The 22,447-nt window shown below is 47.3% G+C and overlaps 1 protein-coding gene across 1 annotated transcript in view; it reads right to left on the bottom strand.

The window, feature by feature from the left end:
* The window catches only part of LOC104694886 (exportin-7), a 60,686-nt gene that overhangs the window by 9,161 nt on the left and 29,078 nt on the right, over positions 1-22,447 (bottom strand). Inside the window, 10 exon segments of the mRNA XM_039564151.1 lie at positions 3,175-3,389; positions 4,386-4,468; positions 6,559-6,666; positions 7,412-7,500; positions 10,983-11,089; positions 12,856-12,964; positions 14,555-14,618; positions 15,371-15,451; positions 19,135-19,208; positions 19,985-20,120. Coding sequence (XP_039420085.1) covers positions 3,175-3,389; positions 4,386-4,468; positions 6,559-6,666; positions 7,412-7,500; positions 10,983-11,089; positions 12,856-12,964; positions 14,555-14,618; positions 15,371-15,451; positions 19,135-19,208; positions 19,985-20,120 — 1,066 coding nt within the window.

Raw genomic sequence — 22,447 nt, 5'->3', positions numbered from 1 at the left:
GGAGGGTGGTGAGAGGCTGGAATGGATTTCCCTAGAGATGCCCCCTCCCTGGAAGTGTCCAAGGGATAACCTGGGATAGTGGGAGGCATCCAAGGCAGGGGGGGAGGGAATGGGATGGGATTTAAAACCCATCCCAACCAAAATCCTGGGAATTATTTGCACGATGCCTTTCCAACCCTCACCCACAGCAGGTGGGAATGGGATGAGATTTAAAACCCATCCCAAGAGAAATCCTGGGAATTATTTCTGTGGTGCCTCTCCAAGCATCAGCCAGACCCCGCATCACAAATCCCTCCATCCCTGCAATCTCTGCATTCCCTGTTCATGCTCCAGCCTTTCCTGGGATGCTCCCAATCCCTCGGGATGCTCCCAATCCCTCGGTGTAGGAACCCAGAGTGCCGAGAATATTTCTCTGCCTGTTTTTAAGGGTTTTTACCCCCCTGAACAACGCTGGTTTAGCTTCAAACCTTGGAAAAAATTAGCAACAGTCAGACAAGAACTGGAAAATGCAGAGGTGGGAATGAGGTGATGGACGACGATGGGAGATTGGCACAGGGTGGAAATTTAGAGGTTTTGGGCTTCTCTTTGTAGTAAAGAGATGAGAGTAAAAAAGATCCAAGTGGAGGATTGTTGTTGTTCTCTAAACCTTCTTCTCCTTCTTCTACCACTCCACGTTCTGCAGTAAAAGTGGTTTGGGATGATTGGATAGAGAATTCCGCAGTTCCTGCCCGTGTTACTGAATAACGGGTAGGAAAGTGAAAATAATGCACGTTTTTAGTAACTATTGGTTAAAATATCTTTAGAAGGCTGTGTAAATCTTGATAATTGGACTCATTCCTACTTTCCTTCCTTCCATGCTGTACCTGGGTCACGCTGGTGGCTCTGTTCCTCTGATAAGACTCAATAAAGAACTCTCTGGAAGCATTGAAACTCCAGGAAAAGTCTGCGTTTATCTTTGAAACTCCTTGCAAGGATTTCAGTAAATTCTCTCCCATCAGGAGGGACTTGATTTAGGGCACGGCTCGGTGTCACCTCACCTCGTGTCATAGGACAGCAAGCCGAGTCTCAGAAGTGATGTTCTTCCTGTATGACCTGACAGAACCTATCAGTGGCCAGTTTGAACATGGACAATTCTCTGAGCCACGTAAAGTTGTGATCACCTCTGTGATCCACGCTTAAGAATAGACAAACCCCCCCAGCTCTCTCTCGGTTCCAGCGCTGGGACAGGTGGCTGCAGGGCCCGAGTGGGGGCCAGCGGGCCCAGTGGGCCCGGCTCAGGCCAGGCCAGGCCACGGCTCCAGGATGACTCCCCCAGCAGGGCTGTGGTAGCCAGAGCGGCTCGGAATGCCCCCCCCCTTCCACTGGCATAAGCCACATTCCGGCTGCAAGGCCGAGGTGAGATTGACCCTTTTATTGCTGTGAAGAGCTGAAAACCTGAGGGAAGAGAGAGAGGAGATGCTTAAAGCTGAAATTCTGTTGTGAAGCTGTGGTATATCAGAGTATCCCGTGGTAATTCCATGATGATCTGGGGGGTGGAGTGTTCAACTCGTGAGCAACCTGCGCTGAGATAGGCAGATGCTGACGCAGCTGTAATTCCATGAGAAGTTTGGACAGGGAGAGATGGACCAGATGAGGACTTTGGCTCCAAATGGGAAAGGAGAAAACCTCAGCTCCTAGAGATGCTCCCAGAGATAGTCCTAGAGATGAAGATGAGGAAGACCCTTTGCTCCCAGGGAAGGAGAAGGGCCTCTGTTCTTAGAGGTGAAATGCTCCCAGAGATGGGTGAAGAGAACTTTTATTTCTGAACGGCTCAACCTTAAAACTGTACCCCAAAACCTTCAAGAGTGGACCCTCAAGAGCAGTTGTGGGAGAAGCTGCGAGTCGGGGGAAGGGACTCACATGCGAGCAGAGAGACTCCTCTTCCTAAATGGACTGAACAATATTTGGAAGTGGGCGGCTGTCTCGTTGTGATAATGTTTGCATAGCATGAGCAAGAAGAGACTTCTCTTTCTAACTGGACTGAACAAGGTTTTTATGGAAGTGGTAAACAGACTGAACATCTCCAGGGTTGTCTTTTTGCATTGTCAGTGGGAGAAGGGAGGAAGGTGGGCGGAGGAGGAGAGTTCTGAAGGTGTGGTGTAATTTTTTTTTCCCCTCTTTTAGGTCTGTTCATAAACTTCTTTCTATTCTTTCAAGTTTGGTGGCTCTTTTTTTCTCCTAATTCTTATCTCACAGAAGATAAACAGTAATGAGTATTTCGGACCAAACCACGACACCTTGGGATGCTCCCAATCCCTGGGAATCTCCCAATCCCTCGGGAAGCTCCCAATCCCTGGGGAAGCTCCCAATCCCTTGGGATGCTCCCAATCCCTGGGGAAACTCCCAATCCCTCAGGAAGCTCCCAATCCCTCGGGATGCTCCCAATCCCTAGGGGAGCTCCCAATCCCTTGGGATGCTCCCAGTCCCTGGGGAAGCTCCCAATCCCTGGGGATGCTCCCAATCCCTTGGGATGCTCCCAATCCCTGGGGATGCTCCCAATCCCTGGGGGAGCTCCCAATCCCTTGGGATGCTCCCAATCCCTGGGGATGCTCCCAATCCCTCGGGAATCTCCCAATCCCTGGGGGAGCTCCCAATCCCTGGGGAAGCTCCCAATCCCTTGGGATGCTCCCAATCCCTGGGGATGCTCCCAATCCCTGGGGAGCTCCCAATCCCTCGGGAATCTCCCAATCCCTGGGGGAGCTCCCAATCCCTTGGAAAGCTCCCAATCCCTGGGGATGCTCCCAATCCCTGGGAATCTCCCAATCCCTTGGAAAGCTCCCAATCCCTCAGGAAGCTCCCAATCCCTGGGAATCTCCCAATCCCTGGGGATGCTCCCAATCCCTGGGAATCTCCCAATCCCTTGGGAAGCTCCCAATCCCTGGGGAATCTCCCAATCCCTTGGGATGCTCCCAATCCCTGGGGATGCTCCCAATCCCTGGGAATCTCCCAATCCCTCGGGAAGCTCCCAATCCCTGGGGAATCTCCCAATCCCTCGGGAAGCTCCCAATCCCTGGGAATCTCCCAATCCCTTGGGATGCTCCCAATCCCTGGGGATGCTCCCAATCCCTGGGAATCTCCCAATCCCTCGGGAAGCTCCCAATCCCTGGGAATCTCCCAGTCCCTGGGGCAGCTCACCAGGAGGTCGCTGTGGGGGATGGAGAGCAGCAGTTTGATGAAGGTTTGCAGGGCGTTGTCCAGGGCGTCGCCCCCGGAGAGGCGGAAGACGCCGAAGTTGACGTAGCTGCCGCTGAGCGCCGCCTTCAGCATGGAGAAGCAGATGGAGATTCCCTTCAGCTTCAGGGCGTAGACCTGATCCTTCGGGACCTCTCCCAGCGTCAGGATGCGATTCCCTGCGCGCACCGGGACGGGAGCGGGGTCAGCATTCCAGCGGCCGCATCCCAACCCGCGTTCCTGGGATCCCCTCCCTCCAGGGTGCGGGGAGGTTGTGAGGATTTAGCCCCAAGGGAGGGTTCAGGGCCTGGTTCCAGGGAAAAGTCAGGCTCTGCAGGGTAAGGGGGAATGGACTTAAGCGGAAAGATGGGAAATTTGGGGGGGAAAAATGGGTTTTTTGGAAAAAAATTCCTCCCCGTGATGGAGGCGGAGTTGGGATTCCAGTGGTTGCATCCCAACCCATCTTCCCAGGGTTCCTCTCCTTCAGGGGGCAGGGAAGTGAAAGGGGAGTGAGGAGTGGGTGAAGGTTCCAAGGATTTATGGCCAGGGAAAAGTCAGGCTCTGCAGGATAAGGGGGAACAGCCTTAAGCTGAAAAATGGGAAATTCAGATGGATTTGGGGAAAAAATTCCTCCCTGTGAGGGTGGTGAGGGCTGGGATGGAATTCCCAGAGAAGCTGTGGCTGCCCCTGGATCCCTGGAAGTGCCCAAAGCCAGGTTGGGATAATCTGGGATAGTGGAAGGTGTTGGGATTGGAAGTGGATGGGATTTAAGATCCTCCCAACCCAAACCATCCTGGAATTCTCCAGCACAACTTTGGATCAGATGGGATACTGGGAAGTGATCCCTGGCTGGGCTGGAATTCCCGGAGAATTCCACATCCCTGGAAGTGTCCAAGGAACAACCCAGCAAAGTGGAACCCTGCCCATGGATATTTACAGTCTCTTCCAACCCAAACATTCCATGACTTTCCTAGGAACCACGGCAGAACCCAATCCCACGTGGGAACAGGCAACCCCGAGGACGGGAATGTTTCTCCCTGTCCCCTGGGGCTGCCAACTCCTTCCCTGTTTCCCTGGTTTTTCCCTGCCCACCCTGAGCTTCCAGCAGCTCCCAGGGTATCCAGGGTGTGTCCATGGATGCCTCCAGGGCAGCTGCAGGCCCTGGCATCGCTCACCGTACGTCGTGATCATCTTGCTGGTCTCCCGGAAAAGCAGGATCCCGTTGGGAGAGGACACATCGAACTGCAGCCGTTGGGATCTACGGGAAAACAGGGAATGGTCAGAGCCACCGGACTGATCCAGGGGCTGGGAGAGCTGGGAATGTTCACCTGGAGAAGGGAAGGATGCAGGGACACCTCCGAGCCCCTGGCAGGGCCTAAAGGGGCTCTGTAGATACAAAAATGCTGCTAGCGAGGATTTTCTTGCTATTTTCTAAGTCCGTGAGAGACTTTTCTCTCTCACAGAAGAGGGAGCAGGGAATGTAAACACCCAAGCCACCTGCAACCTTGGAAAGTCTTGTTTATGGTATAGTAGAAAAATATTTTGACAATGGATTTTTTAGGATTTTAGCCGATCACCCCAAGGGGGGCTGATCCTTAGTTCAAATAGATTATGAAGAAAAAAGCCTATAAAAGGGTTTGTAAAATAATTAAATAAATCAATCTTGCTGCACAATTCCTGCCTGCTGGATCTTCTCCTCCTCCTCCTCCCTACGGCTGCGGGACACGGTGATGCACCCTGGGGCCCAGGCCTGTGGTTAATGGGGCTCCAGGAGAGCTGGAGAGGGACTGGGGACAAGGGCTGGAGGGACAGGACCCAGGGAATGGCTTCAAAGTGACAGAAGAACGGCTTAGATGGGATATTGGGAAGGAATTCCTGGCTGGGATGGAATTCCCAGAGCAGCTGTGGCTGCCCCTGGATCCCTGGAAGTGCCCAAGGCCGGGTTGGATTAACCCGGGACAGTGGGAGGTGTCCCTGTCCCTGCCATGGGACGGGATTTAAGCTCTTTCCAACCCAAACCATCCCAGGATTCCGTGAATTCCAAACTGCAGCTCCAACACCCCTGGGAATAAAACGGGAGCGACCATTCCAGGAGCTGCTGCTCCTGGGACTCCCTGATCCCAGGGCTGCTCCCAGAGTTCCCCACAGCGCCCTGGGCTGGTGGAGAATCCTGTTGGACACAGGCACAGGGGACAGGAGCTGTGCTGGCACACCAGGAGGGGCCTGCATCCCTGGGATCTCAGGAATATTCCGGCTTTGGGGCTGGAAATGCTGCCCTGGCAGAGCCACACCAACATCCTGGGAGCAGCCCAGGCTCGCTGACAGCTCCAAGAATTCCAAGCCGGGCATTTTTTCCCCTCCAGTGGCTCCAGCTCCCAAGTGAAAGGCAGAGAGCAGCCCTGGGCACCTCTGGAATAAATCCCTGGATGATTTCCAGCTGGGATTGCATCCCAAAGATGCAGCCTGCCAGGATGGATTCCCAACAGCTGGAATCTCAACCTCGTGTCCCTTCCCACCGGAGCCAGAGCATCCTCCTGACACCATTCCAAATTATCCCACACAGATCCCTCCCTGCTGGAAGAACAAAGGCTCATCCCAAGGGATACAGGACACCCCCAGTTCCCTCTGGATTGATTCCAAGGGATACAGGGCACCCCCAATTCCCTCTGGATTGATCCCAAGGGATACAGGCACCTCTCTGCCTTCTGGATTGATCCAGAAGGATACCCCAAGTGATACAAGCACCCTAATTCCAGAGGGATACAGGCACCCCAATTCCCTCTGGATTGATCCCAAGGAATACAGGCACCCTAATTCCAGAGGGATATGGGCACCCCCAATTCCCTCTGGATTGATCCCAAGGAATACAGGACACCCCCAATCCCCTCTGGATTGATCCCAAGGGATACAGGACACCCCCAATCCCCTCTGGATTGATCCCAAGGGATACAGCACACCCCCAATCCCCTCTGGGCTGGAAGGGAAGCTCCCTTCATTCCAGCTCCAAATCCAAGCAGCTTCCAGGGAAAACAAGGTTCCTTTGGGAATAAGAAGATTTTAAGAATGAAATGAAGAGTTTCCTGCCACTTGGAAATGGAAGCATCCAGGGCTGATGGATTGCAGCTCTGAATCCCAAATGTGGGATTGGCTTCCCTGTAAAACATTCCCAGTTTTCCCCTCCTTGTTCCCCTTTTAGAGCAGCAAAAGATGGGAAGAAAGAAAACAAAACCAGGCAGCAACAGCCACACGAGGCAACAACCACACACCCACAGAGGGGCAGAATCAGCTTTAAATCCCTTCCAAGCTGAACAATTCCACGAAATCCCAGATTTTTGGGGATGTTCCTACCTGTTATGGACCAGCTCAGCCATGAGTTTGAGGACAGGGGTGGTGCAGGCTGGGTCGTGGTACCAGAGCTCGATGGCTCGCTGCAGGATGGGCATGTAGGAGGGGTAACTGCCAGGGAAAGCTAAGGAATTCCCAGCTTTTCAAGGCCAAAAATTCCCTGGAAAAGGAATTTTCTGTGAGCACTGCAAAGCAGGTTCATCAATAGGCTCGGGTAAGGACGCTGGGATCTGCTCTCCTTGAATCGTTGTTGTTTTATCCGAGACCAAAGAAAGGGTAATAAAAATCAGGATGAAATCCTTGAAGGCTCAAAGACAAAAATCCCAATTTTTTAAGGCCAACCAGAAGTCAGAAAGGTTTTTTTTGGAAGGAGAGGGAAACCCCGAGGATCTGCCAGTGCCTGACCTTCAGCAGGCACGGAGCAGTTGGAATGGCTGCGTGTTCTCAGCAAAAGGACACGGATTCCTCGGGAAAAGGACACGGATTCCTCGGGAAAAGGACGCGGATCCCAGCGCTCCAGGGAGCGAGAGGAAACGCTCTGGGAGCTGCTGGGATGTATCCGTGCAAAGCTCTGCCATGCATCCATGAAAAGCTTTGTGTTTTCCAGGTCAGGCGTGGAAAAACCCCAGCAATTCCTGGGGGAGCAGCTTTTTGGGATAACTCGGGAGCAGAGCGAGGCCGAGCTGCTGCAGGGCTCGGGAAAAGGACTCCGAGTCCTCTGGAAACAAAGGGGAAGGCCCGGCCAGGGAATTCCCAGGGCAAATGGGATGGTTGGAGGCATCCCCTGAGGGATGGGAGGTTGAGGGCTTTGGGAATGTTCGGGAATGTTTGGGAATGTCTGGGAATGCAAGGATACATCCACTCGAAGAGCATCATGAAGCTGGTCTTGGCGTTGAAGGCGAAGGCGATGCCGCGCAGGTCCCGCACCAGCCCCACCAGGGTTCTCTGGGGGCACGAAAGGGTTAAAGCATCAGCGAGGGGAGAGGGCAAGGGAATAAAATAGAAAAAAATAGAACGGAATGGAATGGAATGGAATAGAATAGAATAGAATAGAATTAAATAGAATAGAATAAAATAGAGTAAAATAGAACAGAACAAAATAGAATGAAAATAGAATGGAATGGAGAATGGAATAGAATAGAATGGAATAGAATAAAATAAAATAAAATAAAATAGAATAGAGTAGAAAAAAATAGAATGGAATAGAATGGAATACAGGAGAAGAGAATAAAAGGAAATAGAATAGAATAAAATAGAAGAGAACAAAATAGAATAAAAGAGAATAGAATAAAAGAGAATAGAATAGAGTAGAATAGAATAGAATGGAATGGAATGGAATAGAATAGAATAAAATAAAATAGAGTAAAATAGAATAGAAAAAAATAGAAAAAATAGAATAAAATAGAATAAAATAAAAGAATAGAATACAAGAGAATAAAATTAAATAGAATAGAACAAAATAGAATAAAAGAGAATAGAATAGAGTGGAATGGAATGGAATGGAATAGAATAGAATGGGATAGAATGGGATAGAATACAATAGAGTAGAATAAAATAGAATGGAATAGAATAGAATAAAATAAAATAAAATGAAATAAAATACAAAAAAATAGAATGGAATAGAACAGAATACAATAGAATAGCATAAAATGAAATAGAATAGAATAAAATAGAGTAGAATAAAATAGAACAGAACAAAATAGAATAAAATAGAATAGAATAAAAGAGAATAGAATAGAATAGAATAGAATAGAATGGAATAGAATGGAATAAAATAAAATAAAATAAAATAGAGTAAAATAGAATAGAATAGAATAGAAAAAAATAGAAAAAATAGAATAAAATAAAATAAAAGAATAGAATACAATAGAATAAAATGAAAGAGAACAGAACAAAATAGAATAAAAGAGAATAGAATAGAGTGGAATGGAATGGAATGGAATGGAATAAAATAAAATAGCGTAAAATAGAATAGAAAAAAATAGAAAAAATTAGAAAAAAATAGAAAAAACAGAATAAAATAGAATAGAACAGAATAGAATAAAAAAATAGAAAAAATAGAATAAAATAAAATACAATAGAATAAAATAAAAGAATAGAATACAATAGAATAGAATAAAATAGAATAAAATAAAATAGCATAAAATATAGTAAAATAGAATAGAATAGAGTAGAATAAATAGAATGGAATGGAATGGAATGGAATGGAATAAAATAAAATAGAATAGAGTAAAATAGAATAAAAGAGTAGAATAGAATAGAGTAGAATAAAACAGAATAGAATAAAATAAAATAGAATAAAATAGAATACAAGAGAATAGAATACAATAGAATGGAATAAAATAGAATAGAATAAAATAGAATAAAATGTAATAAATACAAAAATATTATAAAATATAATAAATGAAATAAAATATATCATAAAATACAAGAAAATGTATTAAAGATAATTCAAATAAAATATAAGAAAATACACAAAAGAGAATAAAATAGAATAAATACAAAAATAAAATAAAATAAAATATACAAAATAGAATAAAATAGAATAAAAGAAAAGAGAATAAAATAAAATAGAATAAAATAAAATGTAAGGAATACAAAAATATAATAAATAAAATGTAATATCATAAAGTACAAGAAAATAGATTAAAGCATAATTAAAATAAAATATTAGAAAAGATACAAAATAGAATAAAATAGAATAAAATAGAATAAATACAAAAATAAAATAAAATAAATAAAATATAATAAAATACACAAAATAGATTAAAATAGAATAAAATGGAATAAAATAGAACAGAATAGAATAAAATAAAAAAAAAGTAATCCAATAAAACAGAACAAAATAGAATAGGATGGAAAATATATAAATAGAATAAAACAAAATCAGTATAAAAATAGAATAAAATATAATCATTAAAATAGAATGGAGTAAAAGATAAAAATAGAATAAAAGATAAGAAAATAGATGAAAACATAATAAAAGAAAATATGAAAACTAGATTCAAATAGAATAGAATAAAATAGAATTTCATCAAATGTCATAAAATAAACCAAAATCAAATCAAATCAAATCAAGTAAAATCTAATATAAGAAAAGAAGTAAAAAAAAAATCATAAAATGTAATAAAATAAAATAGAACAAACGACCATAAACTACCCTACAATAAAACAGAACAAAATAAAATCTAATAAATAAAATATAATAAAAGAAATAAAATAAAAATAGCATCAAATGTAATAAAACAATAAAATACAATAAAATAGAATAAAATAAAATTAAGTCGAATGAAATAAATATGAATAAAATAGAATAAAATAGAATAGAATAGAATAAAATAGGAGAAAACAAATAAAATAAAATAATATAAAATAAATAAAATAAATAAAATAAAGTACAATACAATAAAATGGAATAAAATAGAATAAATAAAATAAAATAGAATAGAATAAAATAAAATAAATAGAATAAAATAAATAAAATAAATTTTAAAAAAAAGTAAAATAAATGAATAAAGTACAATACAATGAAATAAAACAAAATAAAAAAATAAAATAAAATAAATAAAATACAATAGAATACAATAAAAGAATAAAAATAAAATACCATTAAAAATACAATAAAAGAAAAATAAATAAATAAAATACAATAAAATAGAAATAAATAAATAAATAAATAAAATAAAACCAAATAAATAAAATATAATAAAATACAATAAAATACAAATAATAAAATCAAATCCAATAAACTAAAAATAACAAAAATAAACTACAATAAAATAAAACCAAATCAATCAAATACAATCCAATAAAAATCCAATCAAATCCCATCAAACACCAAAAAAATCGGGATTTGTTCCCCCCCGTGCTCCCCCTGTGCCCCCGGCCCAGCCCCGGGAAGGCCCCGAGGGCACCGGGGGGCACCGGGGGGGCAGAGCAGGGACAGGGGCAGAGCAGGGACAGGGCAGGGACAGGGCAGGGACAGGGCAGGGGCAGGGCAGGGACAGGGCAGGGGCAGGGCAGGGGCAATGAGGGGGCAGCGAGGGGGCAGCAAGGGGGCAATGAGGGGGCAATGAGGGGGCAATGAGGGGGCAATGAGGGGGCAGCAAGGGGGCAATGAGGGGGCAATGAGGGGGCAATGAGGGGGCAATGAGGGGGCAGCGAGGGGGCAATGAGGGGGCAATGAGGGGGCAATGAGGGGGCAGCAAGGGGGCAATGAGGGGGCAATGAGGGGCAATGAGGGGCAGCGAGGGGCAATGAGGGGGCAATGAGGGGGCAATGAGGGGGCAATGAGGGGGCAATGAGGGGGCAGCGAGGGGGCAATGAGGGGGCAATGAGGGGGCAATGAGGGGGCAGCGGGGCCGGGGCCGGGGGCAGCGGGGCCGGGGGCAGCGGGGCCGGGGGCAGCGGGGCCGGGCCGGGCTCACCTTGGCCTCCTGCTCGTTGAAGGAGTTGGTGCTGAACATCTGCGCCACCGTCTCGAAGGCTGCGGTGAGCGGCAGCATGAACTGCTCGTACTGATCCTCGTCCTCACCTGCGGGCACAGCGGGCACGGCGTGGGCATGGGAATGGGCATGGGGTGGGCATGGGGTGGGAATGGGCATGGGAATGGGAATTGGGCATGGGAATGGGCATGGGCATGGGAATGGGCATGGGAATGGGGCATGGGAATGGGGCATGGGCATGGGAATGGGCATGGGAATGGGAATGGCATGGTAATGGGGCATGGGAATGGGCATGGGCATGGGAACGGGGCATGGGAATGGGATGGGAATGGGGTGGGAATGGGGTGGGAATGGGCATGGGCATGGGAATGGGGCATGGGAATGGGATGGGAATGGGGTGGGAATGGGCATGGGAATGGGCATGGGAATGGGAATGGGCATGGGAATGGGCATGGGAATGGGGTATGGGAATGGGGCATGGGAACGGGGCATGGGAATGGGGCATGGGGATGGGGCATGGGGATGGGAATGGGCATGGGAATGGGAATGGGCATGGGCATGGAATGGGAATGGGCATGGGAACGGGGCATGGGAATGGGCATGGGAATGGGAATGGGCATGGGAATGGGAATGGGCATGGGGCATGGGAATGGGAATGGGCATGGGGCATGGGAATGGGGCATGGGAATGGGGGATGGGAATGGGGTATGGGAATGGGGCATGGGAACGGGGCATGGGAATGGGGCATGGGATGGGGCATGGGGATGGGAATGGGCATGGGAATGGGAATGGGCATGGGCATGGGAATGGGAATGGGCATGGGAACGGGGCATGGGAATGGGCATGGGAATGGGAATGGGCATGGGAACGGGAATGGGCATGGGGCATGGGAATGGGAATGGGCATGGGAATGGGAATGGGCATGGGAACGGGGCATGGGAATGGGAATGGGCATGGGAATGGGAATGGGCATGGGGCATGGGAATGGGGCATGGGAATGGGCATGGGAATGGGAATGGGCATGGGCATGGGGAATGGGCATGGGAATGGGCATGGCCCTGTTCCTGCAGGAAATGCCCCTTCTCCTGGGAATGGCCCTGTTCCTGGGAAATGCCCCTTCTCCTGTGGATTGATCCCAAACTTGGTGGGATGGGAAAATTGATCCCAAGTTTTGGAATGGGAAAATTGATTCCCAATTTTAGGATGGAAAATTTTATCCCCAGTTTTGGGATGGGAAAATTGATCCTCAAACTTGGTGGGATGGAAAATTGATCCCCAAATTTTAGGATGGGAAAATTATCCCCAAGTCTTGGAATGGGAAAATGGATTCCCAGTTTTGGGATGGAAAAACTGATCCCAAATCTCGGGATGGGAAAAGTGATCCTGAACTTGGGATGGGAAAATTGATCCCAAATCTTTGGATGGAAAAATTTATCTCAAATTTTAGGATGGAAAATTTTATCCCCAGTTTTGGGATGGGAAAATTGATCCCAAACTTGGTGGGATGGAAAATTGATCCCCAAATTTTAGAATAGGAAAATTGATTCCCAATTTTGGTGGGATGGGAAAATTGATCCCCAAGTCTTGGAATGGGAAAATTGATTCCCAGTTTTGGGATGGGAAAATTGATCCCAAACTTGATGGGATGGAAAATTGATCCCAAATCTTGGGATGGAAAACTTGATCCCCAAGTTCACCGGGATGTTCTCAGCATCAACCCCAATTCCCAAATCCTTTTCCTTCTCCCATTTGTGTTTTCCCATCCCAAATCCCTTCCTGGTGATGCTACGGCTCCCTAACCATCAGGATCCAGCTCCGAAAGGCTGGAATTGTGCTGGAATTCCCAGGAAAATACCTAAATCCACCATGAGCAGCCGTCCCAGGGCCGTGTAGAACGTGGTCCGACACCTCATGTCCGTCAGGTTGGATTGATTGTTGATTCCCAGGAAGGAAAAGTGCTCGCTCTGGAAAAGGAAAAACGGGATGGGTTGAGGAGGGAAAAGCCTCCCCCCATCACTCCAGGCTGGATGCAGGAAAAATTCCCTCATGGAAAAGGTGGTGAAGGGTTGGTACGGGGTGGCCTGGGCAGCAGGGAGTTGTTTTCCCTGGAAATGTTGGGAACATGTGTGGATGTGGCACTTGGGGACACAGGGAATGGTGGTTGATCCTAAAGGGCTTTTCCAAGCTGGAAAATTTCAGGAAGCACCACCCTGAGCTGGCTCCTGGGGATGCCAAGCGGGTCCAGGGTTCTGGAATGGGCACCTGCAGCATTCCCGGAGCCACCAGAGGGCAACAGGAGCTGCAAATCCCGCTGGTCTCCCTCCCTCTGGAATTCCCGGCTGTGCCTCTGGAGCAGAGCAGGAATGTGCTCCTTTAGGGAATCCCTCAGGCTCGTTCCCAGCTCTTCTCCAGGGAAAAATGGAATCCCAGACTGAACCCAGACTGTGAGAATGCCTGGAAACATCCCCTCATTCCAGCAGGGAATGCAAACCCTCTGGAAGTGCTGCTGGGAGCCCGAGGGCTCCAGTGCTGGGAACGTCCTGGAATGGAAATCCTGGAATGGTTTGGGTGGGAAGGGATCTGCAATCCCATCCTTCCACCAGCCCAGGCTGCTCCAAGCCCCATCCAGCCTGGCCTGGGAAATTTCCAGGGATGAATCTGGATTTAGTGGAGAGCAGATCCCACACGGATCCTTTGGGAATGGGAAGCGCCACCAAATCCCAGCCCCTCCAAACCCAGGAGTTTTAACCAAAAACCCCAAAATTTTAACAAAAATCCCATTTTCCAGAGGCTCCTCCAGCACCACAGAAGCACAGGGAGCCGGACCCACTTCCAAAGGGTATCCAGGTGTGGAATTCTCTCTGCTGGGGATGCTGGAAGGGTTGGGAATGAAGTAGGAAGGGAATGGGAAGCGCCACCAAATCCCAGCCCCTCCAAACCCAGAAGTTTTAACCAAAAACCCCCAAACTTTCACAAAAATCCCATTTTCCAGAGGCTCCTCCAGCACCACAGAAGCACAGGGAGCCGGATCAACTTCCAAAGGGTGTGGAATTCTCCCAGCTGGGGATGCTGGAATTCCAAAGGGTATCCAGGTGTGGAATTCTCCCAGCTGGAGATGCTGGAAGGGTTGGGAATGAGCCAGGAAGGGAATGGGAAGCACCACCAAATCCCGGCCCCTCCAAACCCGAGAGTTTTAATGAAAACCCCCCAAACTTTCACAAAAATCCCATTTTCCAGAAGCTTCTCCAGCACCATGGAAGTACAGGGAGCCGGATCCACTTCCAAAGGGTGTGGAATTCTCTCTGCTGGGGATGCTGGAAGGGTTGGGAATGAAGTAGGAAGGGAATGGGAAGCGCCACCAAATCCCAGCCCCTCCAAACCCAGAAGTTTTAACCACAAACCCCCAAACTTTCACAAAAATCCCATTTTCCAGAGGCTCCTCCAGCACCACGGAAGCACAGGGAGCCGGATCCACTTCCAAAGGGTATCCAGGTGTGGAATTCTCGCAGCTGCAAGGGCTGGGAATGGGGCAGGGAGGGAAGGGGAGCGCTCACCGTGTGATTGTTCAGCATGAACTGCACGGCGCTGAGCTTCACCAGCTTCCTCACGCTGCTGTAGGTGCAGGGAGGTCAAGGAAGAAACCCTGGAATTCCTGGAAAAACACTTCCAGAGGCAGGCTGGAGGAAAGGGATTGTGCCTGGATTGCTCGAGAAATTTGGGATTCTCTCTGGTTTTTTCGAGGATAACCCAAGCTGGCCTTGGGGAGACCCCCAGTGAGCACCGGGGGAAAAATTGGGGTAGAACTTCTGGAATTTCTGGAAAAACTCAGGGTCTGGAACTTCTGGGACTTCTGGAAAACCAGGAGAGAGACTGGGATCTGCTCAATTCCAAAGGAATTCTGATCCACAATTAAAAAATCCCCACTCCAGCCACCCACTGGAATTCCTGGAAAAACACTTCCAGGGCCAGGCTGGAAGAAAGGGATTGTGCCTGGATGATTCAATAAATTGGGAATTCCCTTCTGGTTTTTCCAAGGATAACCCAAATTGTGCAAATCTCAGCTTGGGGAGACCCCCAGTGAAAAAGGGTCTGGAATTCTGGAATTTTTGGAACTTCTGGACTATTCTGGAACTTCTGGAACGTCAGGAAAACCAGGAGAGAGACCGGGATCTGCTCAACTCCAAAGGAATTCGGATCCACAATTAAAACACCCCCACTCCAGCCACCCACCGGATGAGGCCTGGAGCCTCATCCCGCCCTCCTCATTCCCAAAAACTCCGGGGAAAAGCAGGAATGTGCAGGAACTTCCGCCTCCCTCGGCCCTGCTCCCAAGGGATCCCGAGGATCCAGGAGCTCTTCCCAAAGGATATCCAATGGAGAGGTCGTTGAGCAGCTGCAGCGTCTTGGAGGTGATGGGCTCGCAGCGGCCCCAGTACTTCAGGTTGGTGATGCTGCGGGAGAGCAAAGAGGGACCATCAGCGGGATGTGCCGGGATTCTCCCGGGATTTGTGGCGGATTTTGCCGGGATTCTCCCGGGATTTGTGGCGGATTTTGCCGGGATTCTGCCGGGAATTGTGGAGGATTTTGCCGGGATTCTGCCAAGGTTTGTGGCGGATTTTGCCGGGATTCTGCCGGGAATTGTGGCGGATTTTGCCGGGATTCTCCCGGGAATTGTGGAGGATTTTGCCGGGATTCTGCCGGGATTTGTGGAGGATTTTGCCGGGATTCTCCCGGGGTTTGTGGCGGATTTTGCCGGGATTCTGCCAAGGTTTGTGGAGGATTTTGCCGGGATTCTCCCGGGAATTGTGGTGGATTTTGCCGGGATTCTGCCAAGGTTTGTGGCGGATTTTGCCGGGATTCTGCCGGGATTTGTGGAGGATTCTGCCGGGATTCTCCCGGGATTTGTGGTGGATTTTGCCGCTTTTCCATCTCCCACCAGCACCAGGGCACAGAATCCCCGAGCCCCCATCGGGCTGGCCGGAAAATGATCCTTCGGATAACCTCGGATGCCAAGGTGCCCCTGGAATTCTGTGGGATTGCCCCTGGAATTGTGTGGGATTGCCCTTGGAATTGTGTGGGATTGCCTTTGGAATTCTGTGGAATTGCCCCTGGAATTCTGTGGGATTGCCCCTGGAATTCTGTGGGATTGCCCCTGGAATTGTGTGGGATTGCCTCTGGAATTCCATGGGATTGCCTTTGGAATTGTGTGGGATTGCCCTTGGAATTCCATGGGATTGCCCCTGGAATTGTGGAATGCTGCTGGGCTGGGAAAAGCGGGATGAGCAGAGCTCCAGGGGAGGAACGGCAGCGAGGGCGGAGAAGGGCTGGGGAGCTTTGGGATGCGCCGGGCACCGGGCTGGGCCCAGAGGCTGCAAGGAATGGATCAAAAATGGATCAAAAAGGGATCAAATGGATCAAAAAGGGATCAAAAATGGATAAGAAATGGATCAAGAAATGGATAAAAACGGATAAAAAAATGGATTAAAAAATGGATTAAAAAATAGATGAAAAATGGATTAAAAAATGGATAAAAAAATGGATCAAATGCATAAAAGAATGGATAAAAGAATGGATTAAAAAATGGATAAAAAATGGATACAAGTGGATAAAAAAAGAATAAAAAATGGATTAAAAAATGGATCAAAAATGGATCAAATGGGTAAAAAAATGGATGAAATGGATTTAAAAAAGGATAAAAAATGGGTAAAAAATTGGATAAAAATGGATAAAAAATGGATAAAAAAAGGATAAAAAATGGATAAAAATGGATAAAAAATGGATTAAAAATGGATAAAAAATGGATCAAATGGATAAAAAATGGATTAAAAAATGGATCAAAAAATGGATCAAATGGATAAAAAATGGATTAAAAATGGATCAAATGGATAAAAGAATAGATAAAAGAATGGATTAAAAAATGGATAAAAAATGGATAAAAAATGGATTAAAAATGGATTAAAAATGGATCAAAAAATGGATCAAAAAATGGATCAAAAATGGATTAAAAATGGATAAAAAAAAGGATCAAAAAATGGATAAAAGATGGATTAAACAATGGATCAAAAAATGGATTAAATGAATAAAAAAAATTGATCAAATGGATAAAAAATGGATAAAAACTGGATCAAATGGATAAAAAAATGGATGAAATGGATTACAAAAAGGATAAAAAAATGGATAAAAGAATGGATAAAAACTGGATCAAAAAATGGATAAAAAATGGATTAAAAAATGGATCAAAAAATGGATCAAATGGATTAAAAAATGGATAAAAAATGGATAAAAAATGGATACAAAATGGATTAAAAAAGGATTAAAAATGGATCAAATGGATAAAAGAATAGATAAAAGAATGGATTAAAAAATGGATAAAAAATGGATAAAAAATGGATAAAAAAAGGATTAAAAATGGATCAAATGGATAAAAGAATAGATAAAAGAATGGATTAAAAAATGGATAAAAAATGGATAAAAAATGGATAAAAAATGGATAAAAAATGGATAAAAATGGATTAAAAAATGAATAAAAAATGGATTAAAAAATGAATAAAAAATGGATTAAAAAATGGATACAAAATGGATGAAAACTGGATGAAAAGGATCCAACTGCAGCTCGGAGCCGTCGGGTGCCGCATTTGCAGCGCTCCGGCTCCGAACTCCAAGGAAAAGCCTGGAAGCAGCTCTGGGCCCCTTCCCGCAGCGCCAGAGCTGACAGGGACCGGGAATGTGGGCTGGGAACGGCGCTCCCGGCGTTTGGATCACCGGGAAAGGATCCCAACCCCGGCACGGGGCTGCTGGGGGCGAGTCCAGGCGGCAAAACTCCAACCCCAGCTCCGGGAGCGCCCGAACCCGGAGCAAACCTGGCCTGGCCGGGAGCAGGCAGGAATTGCAGCGGTTTGGGCAGGAATTCCAGGGGTTTGGGCAGGAATTGCAGCGGTTTGGGCAGGAATTCCAAGGGTTTGGGCAGGAATTCCAGGGGTTTGGGCAGGAATTCCAGGGGTTTGGGCAGGAATTGCAGGGGTTTGGGCAGGAATTGCAGGGGTTTGGGCAGGAATTGCAGCGGTTTGGGCAGGAATTGCAGCGGTTTGGGCAGGAATTCCAAGGGTTTGGGCAGGAATTGCAGCGGTTTGGGCAGGAATTGCAGGGGTTTGGGCAGGAATTGCAGGGGTTTGGGCAGGAATTCCAAGGGTTTGGGCAGGAATTGCAGGGGTTTGGGCAGGAATTCCAGGGGTTTGGGCAGGAATTCCAGGGGTTTGGGCAGGAATTGCAGCGGTTTGGGCAGGAATTCCAGGGGTATGGGCAGGAATTCCAAGGGTTTGGGCAGGAATTCCAAGGGTTTGGGCAGGAATTCCAGGGGTTTGGGCAGGAATTGCAGCGGTTTGGGCAGGAATTCCAGGGGTATGGGCAGGAATTGCAGCGGTTTGGGCAGGAATTCCAAGGGTTTGGGCAGGAATTGCAGCGGTTTGGGCAGGAATTCCAAGGGTTTGGGCAGGAATTGCAGCGGTTTGGGCAGGAATTGCAGCGGTTTGGGCAGGAATTCCAGGGGTATGGGCAGGAATTGCAGCGGTTTGGGCAGGAATTCCAGGGGTATGGGCAGGAATTCCAAGGGTTTGGGCAGGAATTCCAAGGGTTTGGGCGGAAATTCCAGGGGTTTGGGCAGGAATTCCAGGGGTTTGGGCGGAAATTCCAGGGGTTTGGGTGGAAATTCCAGGGGTTTGGGTGGAAATTCCAGGGGTTTGGGCAGGAATTGCAGGGGTTTTGGGCGGAAATTCCAGGGGTTTGGGTGGAAATTCCAGGGGTTTGGGCAGGAATTCCAGGGGTTTGGGCAGGAATTCCAAGGGTTTGGGCTGAAATTCCAGGGGTTTGGGCTGAAATTCCAAGGGTTTGGGCTGAAATTCCAGTGGTTTGGGCAGAAATTCCAGCAGTTTGGGCTGAAATTCCAGATTTTTGGGCTGAAATGTCAGGGTTTGGGCAGAAATTCCAGCGGTTTGGGCTGAAATTTCAGGGGTTTGGGCAGAAATTCCAGGGTTTGGGCAGAAATTCCAGGTTTTTAGGCTAGGAACAATCCCTCCGAGTGCCGTTCTTCCCGGTGCTGGCTCCAGGAAATCCCAGGAATTGTGGTTTTTCCACTTACATCTTCCCGATGAACACGCTCAGCACCATGGTCTCGTCGTTGAGCCCCAGCACCTCGGAGAGCCTCCGGTACAGCTGCCCAAAAACAAAAACAAAAAAAAACCATGGAAAAAAGGCTTAAAAACTGCCAGGAAAACCAGGAATGATCCCAAAAAATCTGTTTGTGCTGTGCAGGAGAAAGGGATGCTTTGGGATTTTTTTGTTGTTGTTTGGGGTGATTCCGTTGATCCTAATGCTGATTTTTGCTCTTTTTTTTTTGGTCATAGCAGCAGAACTCGGAACTAAAGGAGGACTGGTGTTTTCCCTGGAAAATTCCCAGGAAAATTCCCAAGAAAATGGGACAGAACTGTGCTCCTCCACCTCCAAACACAGCCAGGGATTTGAGGGGATTTCTTTGGAATTCTCGGCACTTCCCAAATCCCTGTGAAGAGATTTGACCCCACTTTGATTTCTCCTCCAGGAATGAAGAGAAGCCAAGGCTGGAGCAATATTCCCACTGGTTTTTCCATTGGAAAAAGGTTATTTTCCATCCCAAAAGAGGCACCAGCACAGCTCCAAATGCCTTGGGATGAAAGGAATTGGGATTTATTCCCATTTTAAAGCTCAGGGGGCTCCTGGGGTGTTTGAGGTGACCACAGGAATAAGAAAACCAAGGAAAAATTAAATCCAAGTCTCCAATCCTTGGATCTTCCCGAGATTCCCAACCCAGCTGAGTGTTTGCAAAGTCAAAACTTGGGAATAAATGCAGGAATCACAGAAAATGGGATTTATTTTTGGCTAAACCAAGGAGAAATCTGTGAATTCCACTGGTTTTCCTTGGAAAAGAGTGGGATCCCTGGAATTCCCGTTACCTTGGAAGACTTCTGCACCTGGTCCCCGATGTAAATCTTGCGGAATTGCTCGAAGAAGCTCAGCATGGCCAATTCCAGCTTCTCATTCCCGGCCTGCGCCAGCCGGGAATCCGTCAGGTTCATCAGCTGCAGCACCCTGGGAAGGTGGGAAAAGAGGGAAAAGTGGGAAAAAAGCGGGAAAGAAGTGGGAAAAAGTGGGAGAAAGTGGGAAAAAAGTGGGAAAGAAGCAGGAAAGAAGTGGGGAAAAAAGCGGGGAAAAAAGTGGGGAAAAAAGTGGGGAAAGAAGCGGGGAAAGAAGCGGGAAGGAAGCGGGGAAAAAAGCGGGGAAAAAAGTGGAAAAAAAGTGGGAAAGAAGTGGGGAAAGAGCGGGGAAAAAAGCAGGAAAAAAGCAGGGGAAAAAGCGGGAAAAAAGCGGGAAAAAGGTAGGAAAAAGTGGGAAAGAAGTGGGGAAAAATATGGGAAAAAAGCAGGAAAAAGCGGGGAAAAAAGTGGGAAAAAAGCGGGGAAAAAAGCGGGAAAGAAGTGGGAAAAAGTGAGAAAAAAGTGGGAAAAAAGTGGGGAAAAAGCGGGAAAAAAGCGGGAAAAAAGTGGGGAAAAAGGTAGGAAAAAGTGGGAAAGAAGTGGGGAAAAATGTGGGAAAGAAGTGGGAAAAAAGCGGGGAAAAAAGTGGGAAAAAAAGTGGGGAAAAAGCGGGGAAAAAGCGGGGAAAAAAGCGAGAAAAAAGCAGGGGAAAAAGCGGGAAAAAAGCGGGAAAAAAGCGGGAAAAAGGTAGGAAAAAGTGGGAAAGAAGTGGGGAAAAATGGGAAAAAAGCAGGAAAAAAGTGGGGAAAAAAGTGGGAAAAAAGCGGGGAAAAAAGCGGGAAAGAAGTGGGAAAAAGTGAGAAAAAAGTGGGGAAAAAGCGGGAAAAAAGCGGGAAAAAAGCAGGGGAAAAAGCGGGAAAAAAGCGGGAAAAAGGTAGGAAAAAGTGGGAAAGAAGTGGGGAAAAATGTGGGAAAAAAGTGGGAAAAAAGTGGGAAAGAAGTGGGAAAAAGCGGGGAAAAAAGCGGGGAAAAAAGTGGGAAAAAAAGCGGGAAAAAGTGGGGAAAAAAGCGGGAAAGAAGTGGGAAAAAAGCAGGGGAAAAAGCGGGAAAAAAGCGGGAAAAAGGTAGGAAAAAGTGGGAAAGAAGTGGGGAAAAATATGGGAAAAAAGCGGGGAAAAAGCGGGAAAAAAAGCAGGAAAGAAGTGGGAAAAAGTGAGAAAAAAGTGGGAAAAAAGTGGGAAAAAAGCGGGAAAAAAGCGGGAAAGAAGTGGGGAAAAAAGTGGGGAAAAAAGTGGGAAAAAGTGGGGAAAAAAGCGGGAAAGAAGTGGGGGAAAAAAGCAGGGGAAAAAGCGGGAAAAAAGCGGGAAAAAGGTAGGAAAAAGTGGGAAAGAAGTGGGGAAAAATGTGGGAAAAAAGCGGGAAAAAAGCAGGAAAAGTGGGAAAAAAGCGGGGAAAAAAGTGGGAAAAAAAGCGGGAAAAAGTGGGGAAAAAGTGGGAAAAAAGTGGGAAAGCAGAGGGAAAGAACAGGGAAAGCACAGGGAAAGCACAGGGAGGGGAAGCAGAGGGAAGGGAAGCAGAGGGAAGGGAAGCAGAGGGAAGGGAAGCACAGGGAGGGGAAGCACAGGGAAGGGAAGCACAGGGAAGGGAAGCTCAGGGAAGGGAAGCTCAGGGAAGGGAAGCAGAGGGAAGGGAAGCTCAGGGAGGGGAAGCACAGGGAAGGGAAGCTCAGGGAAGGGAAGCACAGGGAAGGGAAGCTCAGGGAAGGGAAGCTCAGGGAAGGGAAGCTCAGGGAAGGGAAGCTCAGGGAAGGGAAGCTCAGGGAAGGGAAGCACAGGGAAGGGAAGCACAGGGAAGGGAAGCTCAGGGAAGGGAAGCACAGGGAAGGGAAGCACAGGGAAGGGAAGCAGAGGGAAGGGAAGCACAGGGAAGGGAAGCACAGGGAGGGGAAGCAGAGGGAAGGGAAGCACAGGGAAGGGAAGCAGAGGGAAGGGAAGCAGAGGGAAGGGAAGCTCAGGGAAGGGAAGCTCAGGGAGGGGAAGCAGAGGGAAGGGAAGCACAGGGAAGGGAAGCTCAGGGAAGGGAAGCACAGGGAAGGGAAGCAGAGGGAAGGGAAGCACAGGGAAGGGAAGCAGAGGGAAGGGAAGCACAGGGAAGGGAAGCAGAGGGAAGGGAAGCTCAGGGAAGGGAAGCACAGGGAAGGGAAGCTCAGGGAAGGGAAGCAGAGGGAAGGGAAGCTCAGGGAGGGGAAGCACAGGGAAGGGAAGCACAGGGAAGGGAAGCTCAGGGAGGGGAAGCAGAGGGAAGGGAAGCACAGGGAAGGGAAGCACAGGGAAGGGAAGCACAGGGAAGGGAAGCACAGGGAAGGGAAGCAGAGGGAAGGGAAGCAAACGCCCGCTGGGGACGGGCACTGAGCACGGAGGGATTGCCCGGCTGCTCCCAGGG

The sequence above is a fragment of the Corvus cornix genome, chromosome 22, assembly GCF_000738735.6.
Source record: "Corvus cornix cornix isolate S_Up_H32 chromosome 22, ASM73873v5, whole genome shotgun sequence".
NCBI classification, from domain to species: domain Eukaryota; kingdom Metazoa; phylum Chordata; class Aves; order Passeriformes; family Corvidae; genus Corvus; species Corvus cornix.
Note: the sequence above shows the minus strand (reverse complement) of the source record. Positions and strands in the feature narration are given on the sequence as shown.